Source organism: Pan paniscus, chromosome 6, assembly GCF_029289425.2.
Source record: "Pan paniscus chromosome 6, NHGRI_mPanPan1-v2.0_pri, whole genome shotgun sequence".
Taxonomy (NCBI): Eukaryota; Metazoa; Chordata; class Mammalia; order Primates; family Hominidae; genus Pan; species Pan paniscus.
The window spans coordinates 43,637,943-43,653,046 of NC_073255.2; the positions used below are offsets into that span (position 1 = coordinate 43,637,943).

The 15,104-nt window shown below is 37.6% G+C and overlaps 1 protein-coding gene across 4 annotated transcripts in view; it reads right to left on the reverse strand.

The window, feature by feature from the left end:
- The window catches only part of VPS41 (VPS41 subunit of HOPS complex), a 208,104-nt gene that overhangs the window by 83,213 nt on the left and 109,787 nt on the right, over nt 1–15,104 (reverse strand). For all 4 annotated transcript variants that reach the window (XM_055115865.1, XM_003812224.5, XM_034963959.2 and 1 more), the window contains 2 exons: nt 10,481–10,543; nt 7,101–7,166 (listed from right to left, as the gene is read on the reverse strand). In XM_055115865.1, coding sequence (XP_054971840.1) covers nt 7,101–7,166; nt 10,481–10,543 — 129 coding nt within the window. The remainder of the gene's footprint in view (nt 1–7,100; nt 7,167–10,480; nt 10,544–15,104) is intronic.

A 15,104-nucleotide genomic window follows, 5' to 3' on the forward strand; every position in this document is an offset into this window, starting at 1 on the left:
CTCAGTTATCTGACATATGTCTTTATTCTCTTTTCCCCCTATGTGATCTGCCACCTGTTCTCAACAGAGGAGGGATCTTGATATCTATAACATGATTATTGCAAGGTTATAACCATTTGCTAAATGTTGGGCTTTTCAAAATTGTTCTGCCTAGTTTATGCTGCTAGTTTAAAATTGCAGCTGAAAGGATTGAAGTAGCTACTGAGCCAATGTAGTTATCTCATTTTTCAAAGATATAAACCTCTATAACTCAGTTACAAAAAGAGCAGCTCCTCCTAAAAATTTGCGAACACTTTCAAAATGAAAGTGATCATTTCACAATAGTCCTCCTTTCTTAATATAACCTTCTAAATGCCTTTAGTTTTTAACATCAGATATATTTCTTAATGAAATTAGAAAAATACATCCTAAAATACCTCAACTAAATAAATCTATTTCAAAACAAACAAAACACGCTAATGTCAAAAACATGAAGCATAAATAATCTTTACAAGTACATACCACACAACATGTAGAAAAAGGAAATTCTCTGGAGATCTCTGCAAACCACACCAAGCTGATACACATTTTGAAAATCTCCATTTAACCATATGCAAACAGATCATTATAGTTTATCAAGAAAATGGTACTTCTTAGTACTTAGTAAATACATATTTACATGATAAAATTTAATGGATCCAAATAAATCAAAGTTTGTATGTTACAAGTCATTAAATTGCGGACACAGTTACATGTTTCTAAAGCCTTTAACATAAGTAAAATAAATTATAATGGCTTTTTAAAATAAATTATTCTAAATCACAAACTATTATCACACTTTTAAAAGACTTGTTTTGTCATACACACACACACACACACACACCCCTCCATATATACAGATAGATAGATATATCTCATTCATATATATATATATCTATATATATATATAGATATATATAGATATATATATATATCTTCTTTAGTAAGTGGAAATAATTTGCTTGTATTACCCTAGGGCGCTTTGATTGTACTGGGAATAAAAACAGGTTTTCCTTAAAGAATGATGATATATAATGGCTTTTTAAAGGGAAAGAACCCCAAACCAAAGTTTTAAGAGTAGATAGTCTTTGACTTATGATTATTTGACTTAATGATTTTTCAACTTTATGATGGTACCTATACAATGATTAAATTTTTCACTTTCAGTCTTCAATAAATTACATTATATATTCAATGCTTTATTATAAAATAGGCTTTGTGTTAAATGATTTTGCCTAACTGTAGAGTTCTGACTACAATTAAGGTAGGCCAGGCTAAGATGTGATGTTCAGTAGGTTAAGTATATTAAATGCATTTTTGACTTAACAATATTTTTAACTTACAATAGGTTTATCAGGACAACCTCAACTGTAAATTGAGGAGCATTTGTAGTTCATCTGCCATCCCATAACTAATTACAGAAAAATTAGTGGCTTTGAAACCTAAAAGGGGTACTGGCATAAAGATAGCTATATAGATTGGTAGAATTCAGAATCCAGAAATAAACCCTAACATTTATGGTTAACCAATTTTCCACAAAGGGCCCACACAATGGGAAAGGAATAGTCTTTGCAACAGTGATGCTGGGCCAACTGGATATTCACATGCAAAAGAATAAATTTGGACTCCTGTCTTACATCATACACAACGAACTCAAAATATATTGTACACCTAATTTAAGAGTAAAAAATACAAAAGTCTTAAAAGAAACAAGCATTAATCTTCATGACCTTGGAAGAGGCAACAGGCAGTGATCTCTTAGATACAACACCAATAGCACAAGTATCAAAAAAATTAAGATAAATGTGACTTTATTAAAGTTACAAACTTCTGTGCCTCAAAGGATACCATCAATAAAGTGAAAAGACAACTCATAGGCTGGGAAAAAATATTCGCGAATCATGTATCTGATAAGGAATATCTACCCAGAATTTATTTTTGAAGTTTATAACTCTGTAATTAAAAAAACCCAATTAAAAAATAGGCGAAGAATCTGAATAAACATTTCTCCAAAGAAGATATGCAAATGGCCAATAAGCACAGGAAAACATGGTCAACATCATCAGTCATTAGAAGAAAGTCAAAACCACAATGAGATAACACTTAACACATACCAGAGTGATTATAATCAAAAAGAGAAAATAAAATGAACATTGGTGAGAATGTAGACAATTAAAACCCTCATATATTTCTGATGAGAATGTAAAATGGAACAACCACTTTGGGAAACGGTTTGGCAATTCTTCAAAATGTCCAACATAGAGTTACTATATGATTCAACAATTCCATACTCAAGAGAAATGAAAACACACAGCCACAAAAAGCTGTACAAAAATGTTCATAGCAGCATTATTCATAATAGCCAAAAAGTAGAAACAATCCAAATGTCAATCAAGCGACAAACGGATGAATAAAACATGATAGATCTATACAATGAAATATTATTTGGACATAAAAAGGAATGAAATATGGATACATGCCACAACATTGATGTACCTAGAAAAATAAGGAAAGAAGTTAGACACAAAGGCCATATATTACATGATTCCATTTATATGAAATATCCAGAATAGGAAAACTTATAGAGAAAGAAAATAGATTAGTGGTTGCCTAGGGATGAGAGAAGGGGAGGAAGGAAGATGGGGAGTGACTGCTAATAGGTACAAGGTTTCTTTTTGGGGTGATGGAAGTGTTCTAAAATTAGCTTATATTGATGGTTACACAGCACTGTAAATATATTAAAAACCACTAAACAGCACACTATCATCTGGTGAACCTCATGGTATGCAAATTATGTATCAATAAAACTATTTTAAAACAGCTAAAAAAATAATGACTTAATACCAATTACTTACACTGACATGGGTAATCACGGGATTCCTCACTTTAAAATATCATACATGTGCTTTTCTCATGCCCCATATACTAAGCCTTACATGCAATACACTAAGCTCTTCAGTGTATGTTTTCTTTTAAATTATTTTAGTCCCAAATGTCTAAGTTAATAATAAAATCATTTTTAATTCAATTTTTCACCAGATGACCTTAACTGTTTTTATTTTACTCTCATGTTATATACATATAAACTTTTTTTCTGTATGCTTGGAACGAGATGTCAACAGATGCATTTTTGGAGAACTGAATAGGAAAAAAAAAATTACTCTCTCATAGAAGACTGAACATAGAACAGCTTGTCAAGTAGTCAGTGACAACCAAAGAGACAAACCAAACCCCTGATGTTCTGCCTGTTCAGCATTTTTTGAATTCTACTTATCTTATTGCTTATCACAATGTCCAACTTTCTATAAATTCCAAGCTCTTCCCATGTTATCTTACCAACAATTAGATGCTAGATTACTCTGTTGTTCCTGCACTGCTCATGGATCTACTCAATGGACTCTGACCCAGACTGCTGCATGCACACTGTCCTTTCTATGGATGTCTGCAAATGATATCAAATGCTAAGTAAAAGGATGAAGAATATGTTACTGACAGTTAACCCAGACATCCTACAGGGAGACAAGACACTCATGCAGCAGAATTAATGTGGCAAACTTGATAAGACTACAGGTATCCCTTGCAGCAGAAAAGCAATTATTAAACTTCACAAATACACTGATTATTAAAGAACACAGGCCGGGCGTGGTGGCTCACGCCTGTAAGCCCAGCACTTTGGAAGGCCGAGCGGATGGATCACAAGGTCAGGAGATCAAGACCATCCTGGCTAACACAGTGAAACCCCGTCTCTACTAAAAATACAAAAAATTAGCCAGGCATGGTGGCAGGCGCCTGTAGTCCCAGCTACTCGGGAGGCTGAGGGAGGAGAATGGCATGAACCCGGCAGGCAGAGCTTGCAGTGAGCCGAGATCGCGCCACTGCACTCTAGCCTGGGTGACAGAGCAAAACTCTGTCTCAAAAAAAACAAAAACAAAAACAAAAACAAAAACATAAACCAACACAGCAAAATCTCTCCTCCAAATCTTCAGTCCTACCACATGGACATCAACACTCATATTATCTCTGGTATGTTCTTTTATTCTAATACCTTCAAGAAATAGGGGACAACTGTAAAATCTCTAACTCTTGAAATTGGAAATTGAAAATCAAAACTGCATCCATTACATGCTAGGGAAATATTTAAACCAAAATGATTTATCAATATTTTAAGTGTATAGCAGATTATTAAGAAGGCAGCAGACATCTTAGAACCTGACCTTCCAGCCCCGGTCAAGCAACTCCAACCAATATCCCAATTGTACCCTCATGAGCAACCTTCAGCCAGGGCCTAACAGCTAAGCCACTCTTGAATTTTCTAAGTATGAGATAATAAATGTTTGTTGTTTTAAGTCATTTAAAACAAAAAGCAGTGACCATTCCCAGTGAGAATTAAATAAAATGTAATTCTTTATTCAGCCAGGCATGGTGGCTCATGCCTGTAATACCAACACTGGGAGGCCGAGGTGGGCTGATCACCTGAAGTCAGGAGTTTGAGACCAGCCTGGCCAACATTGTAAAACCCCATCTCTACTAACAATACAAAAATCAGCTGGGTAGGGTGGTGGGCATCTGTAGTCCCAGCTACTCAGGAGGCTGAGGCAGGAGAATTCCTTGAACTCGGGAGGTGGAGGTTGCAGTGAGCCGAGATCATGCCACTGCACCCCAACTTGGGCAACAGAGCAAGACTCTGTCTCAAAAAAGAAAAAAAAGAAAAATTATTTATTCTTACTGAGTTTTTAATAAGAACACCTGGGTTTAAATTTCAGCTATGTGAACTTATGCTATTATCACTGTGATGGTTAATAACAAGTGTCAACTTGATTGGATTGAAGGATGCAGAGTGTTGCTCCTGGGTGTGTCTGAGGGTGCTGCCCAAAGGAGATTAACATTTGAGTTGGTGGACTGGGAGAGGCAGACCCACCCTCAATCTGCATGGGCACAATCTAATCTAATCAGCTAATCTGGCCAGGATGGCCAGAATAAAAGCAGGCAGAAGAACGTGAAAAGACTAGACTGGCTTAGCCTCCCAGCCTACATCTTTCTCTCTTGCTGGATGTTTCCTGCCCTTGAACATCAGACTCCAAGTTCTTCAGCTTAGGACTCAGACTGGCTTCCTTGCTCCTCAGCTTGCAGAGATGGCCTATTGTGGGACCTCATTTTGTGATCTTGTGAGTTAATACTCCCCAATAAACTACTATATATATATATATATACACACACACACACACACACATCTATCCTATTAATTCTCTCCCTCTAGAGAACCCTAATACAATTATACACAAAATTTCTTAACCCAAAAAGTGTTTAGTGAAGAAATACGAGAGGAATGTTAATGCTACTCTTTCCTGAGGCTGACAAAGACAAAGACAAGTAAGGTAGTTATTTTTTCAGGAGTGGATCAGCTGCAGACCTAAGCTAGAGAATGTGAGATTAGGTCTGTAATTCCCACTATAGTCCCCTGGACATTTTAACATAAGGTGAATGCAACTACAGCCTAAGAATAACAATGGGCTGTGAGATGGGGGAAGGAGGGGCTCTCTAACAGAAATCAGAACTGGCGTGATCTTGGCTTTATGTTGTGGAATGGAATCAGGATCTACCAACCTGCCACTCATTACAACAAGTCATGTAATGACCAGAAGGTTTTCCCGCCCTATCATTCTATTAACTATTGAACCAAGGGAAAATGACAGATAAGTATCATAAAACATTTAAAAGCATTCAGTAGCTGGGCCTCAAAGCAGCCATTCCATAGCTCTATACTACTACAGAAATAGCTACAGACTACTTCCTTTTCACTGGCTCCAAACCGAATAGTAAATAATATTCGGAGTTCCAGTATGGTGATAGCATTTAGCATAAAAATGGTCTTTAAAATATCTCTAAGTAATAAAAACAGAAAAAAAACTAATTTGACTTATTCTATAAGCAGACAGATTCTTTAATTTGAGAATTTACTACATCTATAAACAGAAAAATGTTAATATATGAAAGTTTTTCTCTCTTATTTCTCTTTACATTTTTTAAGAGACAGGGTCTTGCTCTTTCACCCAGGCTGGAGTGCAATGGCACAATTACAGCTCACTGCAACCTCAAACTCCTAGGTTCAAGTGATCCTCCCACCTCAGCCTCTTCAATAGCTAGGACTAGAGGCATACCACCATACGCAGCTAATTTCTTCATTTTTTTGTAGAGTCGGTCTCACTCGCTGCCCAGGCTGGCTTCAAACTCCCAGCCTCAAGTGATCCTCCCACCTTGGCCTCCCAAAGTGTTGGAATCATAGGAGTGAGCCACCATTATGCCCAGTCCAATCTCTTATTTTTTAAATAGCACTGAGATAATAAAATGTGCCATGAACATGTCAGCGAAGAGTAGCCATAACTGCTCTAAAAGTTTATCAAGGCCCGCAAGAGATTTTCTACAAGGAAAAAAAAAAATCGGAAAAAAAAAAATCAGTAGTTTAAGTGTGCTTTTGTTATTTTTAAATGCTGCCTCTTTTTTGTGGGAGGGGCAATGTTTCAAAGCTCTAGATGTAACAGCTCTCTTATTTTCTTGTCCTATATCTACTTCAAAGAAATGTAGCAAGAGGCTGGGCGCAGTGGCTCACGCCTGTCATCCCAGGGCTTTGGGAGGCCGAGGAGAGCAGATCACCTGAGGTCAAGAGTTCGAGACCAGCCAGGCCATGTCTTTAGTAGAGGCATGGCAAAACCCCAACTCTACTAAAAATACAAAAATTAGCCAGGCATGATAGTGGGCATCCGTAATCCCAGCTACTCGTGAGGCTGATGCAGGAGAACCACTTGAACTCAGGAGGCGGAGGCTGCAGTGAGCCAAGATCACGCCACTGCACTCCATCCTGGGCGACAGAGCGAGACTCCGTCTCAACAAAAAAAGCAATGTAGTGAGAAACACTGAAGCCACAACTCCCCCAAGAGATGATGATCATCAGATTTCATTACATTTGTCTTTCTCGAATTTCTCCTAATGAATAGCCAGACATTAAAACATTAAGGATAAATTACAGAGTAAACACACAACACCCCTCAAGGCTACATATCAAGGTACAGACACACAGCACTTACCTTCTTCCCTCCGGTCACAAACTGCTTGCAACTGGATCTCACGAAATGTGGGTGCACAGCAATAATCTACAAGAGAAACAGAACCCAACTCTGGTTTAGGAGTCTTGGCCAATGCACAGAATGAAAACCCCTGACACAGTTCAAGAAGCATGATCTAAAAATTATCCTGAAACCTTGGTAGGAAGTAATATATTCAAATCATATTTTACAACAACTGATGACATCTGAGTTTTCTTCTTACGTGAAAAGATTTCTTCTCTGAAGCCAGGTCAAAGCTCAAAGAGTAGGATAAGTCAGTTCTAGTTTCTGGCTGAGGACCCCTATAAGTGGATGTCCCCTGTATAGAGGCAGCAAGGGAGGTCAGGGGAGGTTGGTCAAGGCAGCAAGATGTCACAACTGTTTCTAACTGGATACAATTTACAGAAAACAAAACAAAACAAAAAAAACAGAAAGAAGCCAACTAACTCCTTGTCCAAGATGACTCTCAGTGATAGATGGCACCAAGTGGCAACGCAGCCTCCCAGACGTTTAGCCCACTTACACCAAGACCCCATCAATGGAGAGAGAACAGAGCTACAGGCCCAAAGAGCTAACCGTTCAGGACTTAGCTTTTTACATACAACCTGTTCCCCTGATTCTCATCTGCTTCCCACTCATCGAATCTTTCTCCAGCCCCTTGCTATCCAGGTTTCTCTTAAGGTTGCTCCACCACCCTTGTTACTGTTTCCTTCATTTGCAAGGGCTTTATGATTACATAACATCATTAACATCTTGGGGAGGGGATGAAAACAAAAGCCCTCGCGGCTCCACTCAGTGCACCTCCATCTTTGGAGCTCATCTGTTGTGGCTGTAAGCTTGCATAGACTCCACCTCCTTCTCTCTTTATCCCCAAACCACCCATGAAATCACCAACTTAACTAATTTTGTGTTTTTCTAATTTAACATAGAGAATTTTTTTTAGGTAAACACACACACAAAATCTCACACAATTATACTTCTATATACCTTCAATTAAACATATTTTATACTTGTATTAATTGACACATTTCCCTCCTACAATGGAATAGATTCCTCTTCCTACAATGTCATTTTTAAGGATTAGCATATGATCCTTCATTGCTCTAAACACTCCTACCTCCCAGGTTAGCCCTTCTTCCCTTCAACACTTTCCTAAATCCATCCTCAATACCAGTACTGAAGAATTCACACATTCTATTGTTTCACATTCTTAAACTCTCCCCCTAGCTCTCTCGTAATGCATAACTGTAGACAGTGACTGATTCCAAACATCTCCACTGCTCCTCAAACACATTATGTTACCCTTTTCTTCCCTTCAGATGTAAGAAAATAAAGCCAACAGGGTCATTGCCCACAAGTGCTCCTCCTTCACTGTCTAACTTGCAATAGCTAGGCTCAGTCCACTTCCTTCATGCCTGTTTCACAGGCAGAGGGTCTAGGACTCTTCCAAGATTATCTTCCCTCCCTAAGCTGTTGATCTCATTGCTTAGTGCTGCTCCAAGAAGCATTCTCTTTTATTTTTAATCTTTTCCTCTTTACTGGTTTTTGCCATGAACCAAAACATGGTCGGCAAAAACCTTCCCAGGACACGGCCCCTCTCTCTACCAGATGATCTCTCTTCTTTATTACCAAATTTCTTTAAAGAAGAGTCTCTGCTGATTGTTTCTACTTCCTCATCTCCAATTTATTCCTTCATGTATAGTGACCCTCCTGCTCTAAAAAAAGTCCTCAGCAAGGTCACCAGTAACTTCAAAATCACCACATAGAATGCCCTTGTTTCAGTCCTTCCCCCTATTTAATCTCCACACTGCATTTGACACTGCTGACCACTTCCTCCTTGTAGAAACCCTCTCTCCCCTGGCTTCTCTGACACCACTCTTCGGGATTCCTTACAGTCCCTCCAACTGCTTCTTCTTAGACTCCTTTGCTGTTTTTTCTTCCACAGCCTGAGTATTCAAGTTAGAGTGTTCCAGAATTTCACCATCAGTCTTCTCTTCTCACTCTACAGCTCTAAATTGGATATCTTTAAAAATAGCTTCACCTTATTCAACTATGGTTATCACGTTTGTGTTTAAGGGCCAATCTCCATCCTGAGGCCCATATTCATGTTTCTAAAACCTCCGTAACATTCCCACCTGATGTACTACACTTATCTAAACTCAGGACCAAACTAGCCATGTCCTTACTCAAACATACCCTACTGCAACTGATGGCATCCCACACCCCATCCCCAAAGCGAGAACCTGAACTGACCCCGAGCTCTTCCGTCTTTCATCACCCTCATCCAAGCCATCACTAAGGCTCGCTAAGTCTATTTAGCACAGGCTGTCCAAATAAATTTCATCCTTTCCATCTTGAACACTCACTATCATTCTTTTCATTGAGATCCTGTAATGCCCTGCCTAGAGTATTATATTAGGCTTCTAAATTGTCTTTTGTCCCCAATCACTCTCCTGTTTAAATCACCCTCCACTCTGGCAAATTCAACTTTTTAAAACATACATCAGACCCTATCTCTCCTTTACCTGCTGGTCAATAAATGTCTGAATAAACAGGTGAAAAAAATAAATGACCTCTTCCTTCAACAACTATAATAGACACCTCAACTACCATAATTTTTATCTAAAACTAGTCCTCTTGACTCTTATCTGTCCTTCAATCAATACTGTATACAGTCACCATATTAATTTTCTTAAAGCTTAGCTCAGTTTATTTACTTTGTTCTTAAATATTCAGTAATTTCTAGTTATCTACCAAATGGAGTCCAAATTCTTCAGCCTGAATGTAAAGCCAGCCCAATCTTCCTCCACATTCTCTTGTGAAATCAGTCTTTTATGTACCAAATAAATTGGACAATTTGCCATTTCCTGAACACAAGGTGAACTTTCTAGCCTCTCCATTTCTATTATGTTGTTCTTCCACATGGAAAGCCAGCTTCTCTCATCAGTCCTTCTCCATTTATTAAAGCCAAGTTAAACATCACTCCACCAATGAAGCCATCAATGACAAGAACAGCTAAAAGTGATTCCTTTCAGCTTTGGAATGCTTAATATTATTCCTACCTCTTTGAGTCTTTTATCACAGATCGTGTGTGTGTGTGCATGTGTGTGTGTGTGTGTGTGTGTGAGTGATCTCACTCACTATAATAAAATACCCCTGAAGACAGACTGAGATCACAGTCACAAAATACACATTCTGTCTTCTTTCACAGCATCTAAATAGTAGTATCCAGTACATCTGAAGTGTTGAACAGACACTTACTGACAAAATTAATACAGAAGTGGTAATGTTCAAATTACTGTAATCCATATTGCCTTACTTGAGAAAACCCTTAGAAAAAGTAAAACTTGCTGAATACTTACTTTAATGGGACAGTCAAAAGTCTCGTGAAATTCTTCTCCAGAATACAGTCCAAATACCTGCACCTACAAAGAAAATGGATTGTATCAGCTCACCATGACAGCAATAGAGAAGGCTACTGAGTCAGTATGAACACATACTATCAATAAGAAAAGTAGAATATTTAATAATTTTAAGGCCCCATGACCTCTATTAAATATCTAATGAAAACAATCCCATCAGCCAGGTACGGTGGCTCACGCCTGTAATCCCAGCACTTTGAGAGGCAGAGGCTGAGGTGGGTGGATCACCTAAGGTCAGGAGTTCAAGACCACCCTGACCAATATGGTGAAACCCCATCTCTACTAAAAATATGAAAATTAGCCAGGCATGGTGGCGTGCATCTGTAGTCCCAGCTACTCAGGAGGATGACAGGAGAATTGCTTGAACCTGGGAGGCAGAGGTTGCAGAGAGCCGAGATTGCGCCACTGCACTCCAGCATGGGTGACAGAGTGAGACTCCGTCTCAAAAAAAAAAAAAAAGAAAAAGAAAAAGAAAAAAGAAAAAAGAAAATCCCATCAGGTTGAGGGTACTTTGCTGCAATTAAGCTTTCATAAGCATTCCATGGATAGAGTTCCCTTCAATCACCACAAATTGTATTAAATGCATGCCATTAAAACAATGAAACAGATTTGAACAAGTTATTACTATTCTTTTATAAACTTCCATAAGCTGTCCCTAAAGGAACTATTTTTTCATCCCTTAAAGGAAAGGGGAGATTTTTTTTTAGTGTCTCTCATATATATAAAATAAACCAACCATGTAGATCAGTGTGGTAAGAGATTAGGTGAACCACACTTCACTCACAACTTATGCTAAATCTACTGAGAATACAGAAATGAAAGATCTAAGTTCCTGCTTATCAGTGTCTCCCTTAAAGTTGTTCCAGGCTACTTTATTCATACTTAGTATATTTTCTGAGTGCTTTACTTAACAACAACAAAACAAAAACAAAACTGAAATATAAAACACATGCTATAAAAAATACAAATCATAAATTTATAGTTTGATGAATTTTTATGACACAAACATATCCCTGTAACCATCACTCTGATCAAGAAATAGAAGCCAATAAGCTCCTTTGTTTCCCTTTCCAGTAAATAACACCCTCCAACTAATCACTACCCTCAAAGCTAGTGGCATGGATAAGTTGTGCTGGTGTTAGAATTTTGTAAGTAAGGAATCATATTCTATTTCACTGATTTATTTCATTCATTATTTAACATTTTCTTTGTGAGATTTAGCCACACTGTTGCATATAGTAGAGGTTGGTTCTTTGCCACTGCTGGGTATTATTTCATGTATGAATATATCACAATTCACATATCCATCTTCCATTGATGACCACTTAGGTTGTTTCCAGATTGGGGCTATCATGAATACTGCTGCTAAGAACATGCTTTGCAAATCTTTTGGTGGACTTATATACATATTTATGAAGGGTGTATAACTTGGAATGGAATTGCTGAGTCATAGGTTATGTGCATGTTCACATTTAATAGGCAAACCATTTCACAAAGTGGTTTCAAATTAATTATGCTCTCACCACGAGAAAGTTTGAATGTTTGTGTTCCCCCAAATTCATTACGTTGAAACCTAACCTCCAAAGTGATGGTTATTTATACTCTCAGCATGAGAATTCCATGAGATCTCAAATGCTTGGAGCTAACAAATAGTACTAGAGCCAATGAGAACTATTTCCCAACATTGGAATGTGTTCACTGTCTTTCTAGTCTCTTGTATAGTGGTATTATTCTTCTTTAACTTTTGTAGGAATTCACTGGTGAAGCCATCTAGGTCTCATGGCTTTGCTATGGTCTGAATGTATGTGTTCTCCCCAAATTCACTGTGTTGAAACCTAACCTCCAAGGTGATGGTATTAAGAAGTAGGGCCTTTAGTGAGTGATTAAATTATGAAGGTGGAGCCCTCATAGGTGAGATTGGTGCCCTTATAAGAAAGCTTGGGGTAACTAGCTATAGCTTGAGGTAACTAGCTAGCCCTTTTGCTCTTCTGCCTTCTGCCACACAGGGACACATAATTCATCCCTTCTGCCATGTGAAGTTACAATAACAAGGCGCCATCTTGGAAGCAAGGAGAGCAGCCCTCACCAGATGCCAAATGCTGGCACCTTGAAATTAGACTTCCCAGCCTTCAGAACTGTGAGAAATAAATTTCTGTTATTTATAAACTACCCAGTCCAAGGTATTTTGTTATGGCAACACAAATGGACTAAGATAGTTTCTTTGTGAAAAGGTTTCCAATTATAAATTCTATTTGAAAAATAAATATAGGACTACTTAAACTTTCAATTTCTTCTTATTTTAATCTTGGTAAGTTCTGAGTGGTTCATTCTTTCAAGCCCCAAGCAGGAAATTCACTTATGTTATAATTTTGGGAAACAGATTCATGCATTAAAAGTTAGAGTTTTGGGGACCATCCACTCATTTTGTAACTACTGTTTTCATATACTTGTGCGAAGTTTGTTATTTGGGTTCTACAAACAGGAGATAATATAATGTAAAACAGAAGGAATTTCATCTTTCCTGAGGCTGGCCCTGAAATGTATTCTTCACATGGCAAATACACATATGTCCCCCCCCATCACCTGCTTCTCATTGTTCAGAGGGTATAAAGTCATTACTTTTATGGAAATATATAGGCATAGGATAATATAACAAACATCTTATAAAATAATGGCTAAAAAGCAGAAAAGGAAAGCACTGCATTCAGGGTTTCACTTTACCTGGGGAAGTTTAACTTGATGGACTCCAACAAATCTAAGAAAATCAGGTGAAAAGAAGGAGGTTCCTGAATCATGGGAATCTTAATGGAGTGAATCAACAAATGGCCACCTTGATGAAGCTACCTCAGTACGAATACCTGCTCAACTAGCAAGCTGAACTTCTCCTAACTTAATCTATTTCTTTTCAGTACAATAAGGTCATGTACTGCATGGTCCTGTGCTAAATCTCATACTACTGCTACTAACTCACATCCCTAAATGTGTCAACATGCTTTACCTTAGTGGTTCTCAAACACACCTGTACAGTTAAAATTCCTGGAAACTAATGGCCAAATCCCACCCTGAACAAACAAACTCAAACTTTCTGGTGAGGCGAAATGATATTTTTGAAGTCTGCACAATTGGCAATGTTTTGCTGTTCCTCATTTGGTCCTCATAGCAAAACTGCTAGGTCTAAGAGCAAATACCATTATGCCTGTTGAACTGATGATTCTATAGAAAAATTACTTGCCTAAGGTCATAAAAATCATAAGCAGAAGAGTTAGAACCAGAACCCGGATTTTCTAAATCCTATTCTTCTACATGCTATCTTTATATAGGATAAACTGAAATTTGCAAAAAAGAAAGATATCTTTTTACCTAAAGTGTAAGAAGAGTAGAATAGAACAACAACAAAAAAACATTCAAAAGCCTTAAATATGTGCCAAACTGAAAAGAACATGAATATCAGACTTTGAATTAAGGGCACTCTATGACAGAAATTGAAATTAAATGAAGCTGATTATTCATTCAAATGGATAAACTTCCTTCTGCCTTATAGATGGAATAAAGAAATTTTAGAAAAAAAGTGATTTCTATAATGCAGAAAAGTATATGAGATGTAAACAAATGATGCATAAGCCTGTAGAAAAAGACTGACAGATCAGTAAATGTGTGGATAAATACTGGGACTGTGGATGTAATGCTGAAAATTAAATTAGGAATTGCTGAGGATAAATGTCCCTTTAAAAATTAAAAATGCATATTGTAGGCATAAGAGTATAGTGATAAAGAGGAATAAACAAAAAAGAGAACAAAATCAAACAAGTTCATAGTAAACAGGCACCGATACACATCACTATCCTTAAGAATTCGCCAGAAGCAAAAATGTCACTGTCATACCCACAGTAGGGGCTGGAGGAGTAACTGCTGAAGGTGGCAAATCAAGAATAGAACTCTCTGGTCAGTTTCTATTACTATGTTTAACTGAGCAACATTTTCCTCAACTGTTCTTATATTCTATTTCAATATAAAAAACATATAACTTCACGAGACAAATCTCATAAGCTTTGTCAGTATCAGCACAAGGGTGATTTGTAAAATCTTCAATGTTTTGGTTCATTTCACTACTATGGCATGCCAAACTAGCTGCTCACACGTTATACTACTAAAGCTAATAAAATCCAAAACAATTCTCATTTATTTCCCCTCTCTCTCCCTCTTTATTTATTTTCCCATTTTGTCCGTGAAAATCACACTTATCTGTAAAGGGAATCCCTCGGCTTTTGGGAAGAGCTCATCTGAGATAAGAATCACATAATTAAAGGTTACGAGAGAGGACCCTTTTGAAAATGGTATCTCCTGTAGTAGCCCTAACAACTACTCTGAACCTGCTAAAAAAAATACCTAATGAAGAAAAAGAGAAAATTCCTAACAATGAGCCATAGAACCAAGCTCCTGCAAAGTCCTGGGGGAATTCTCATTAGCTACAAACCAGAGAGCCATGTGAGTACCTTAGAAGTATGTGGTACATGTTTTGTTACCCGAAATAGAGGAAACCTACCCTCATGAAACAGTAAGGGAT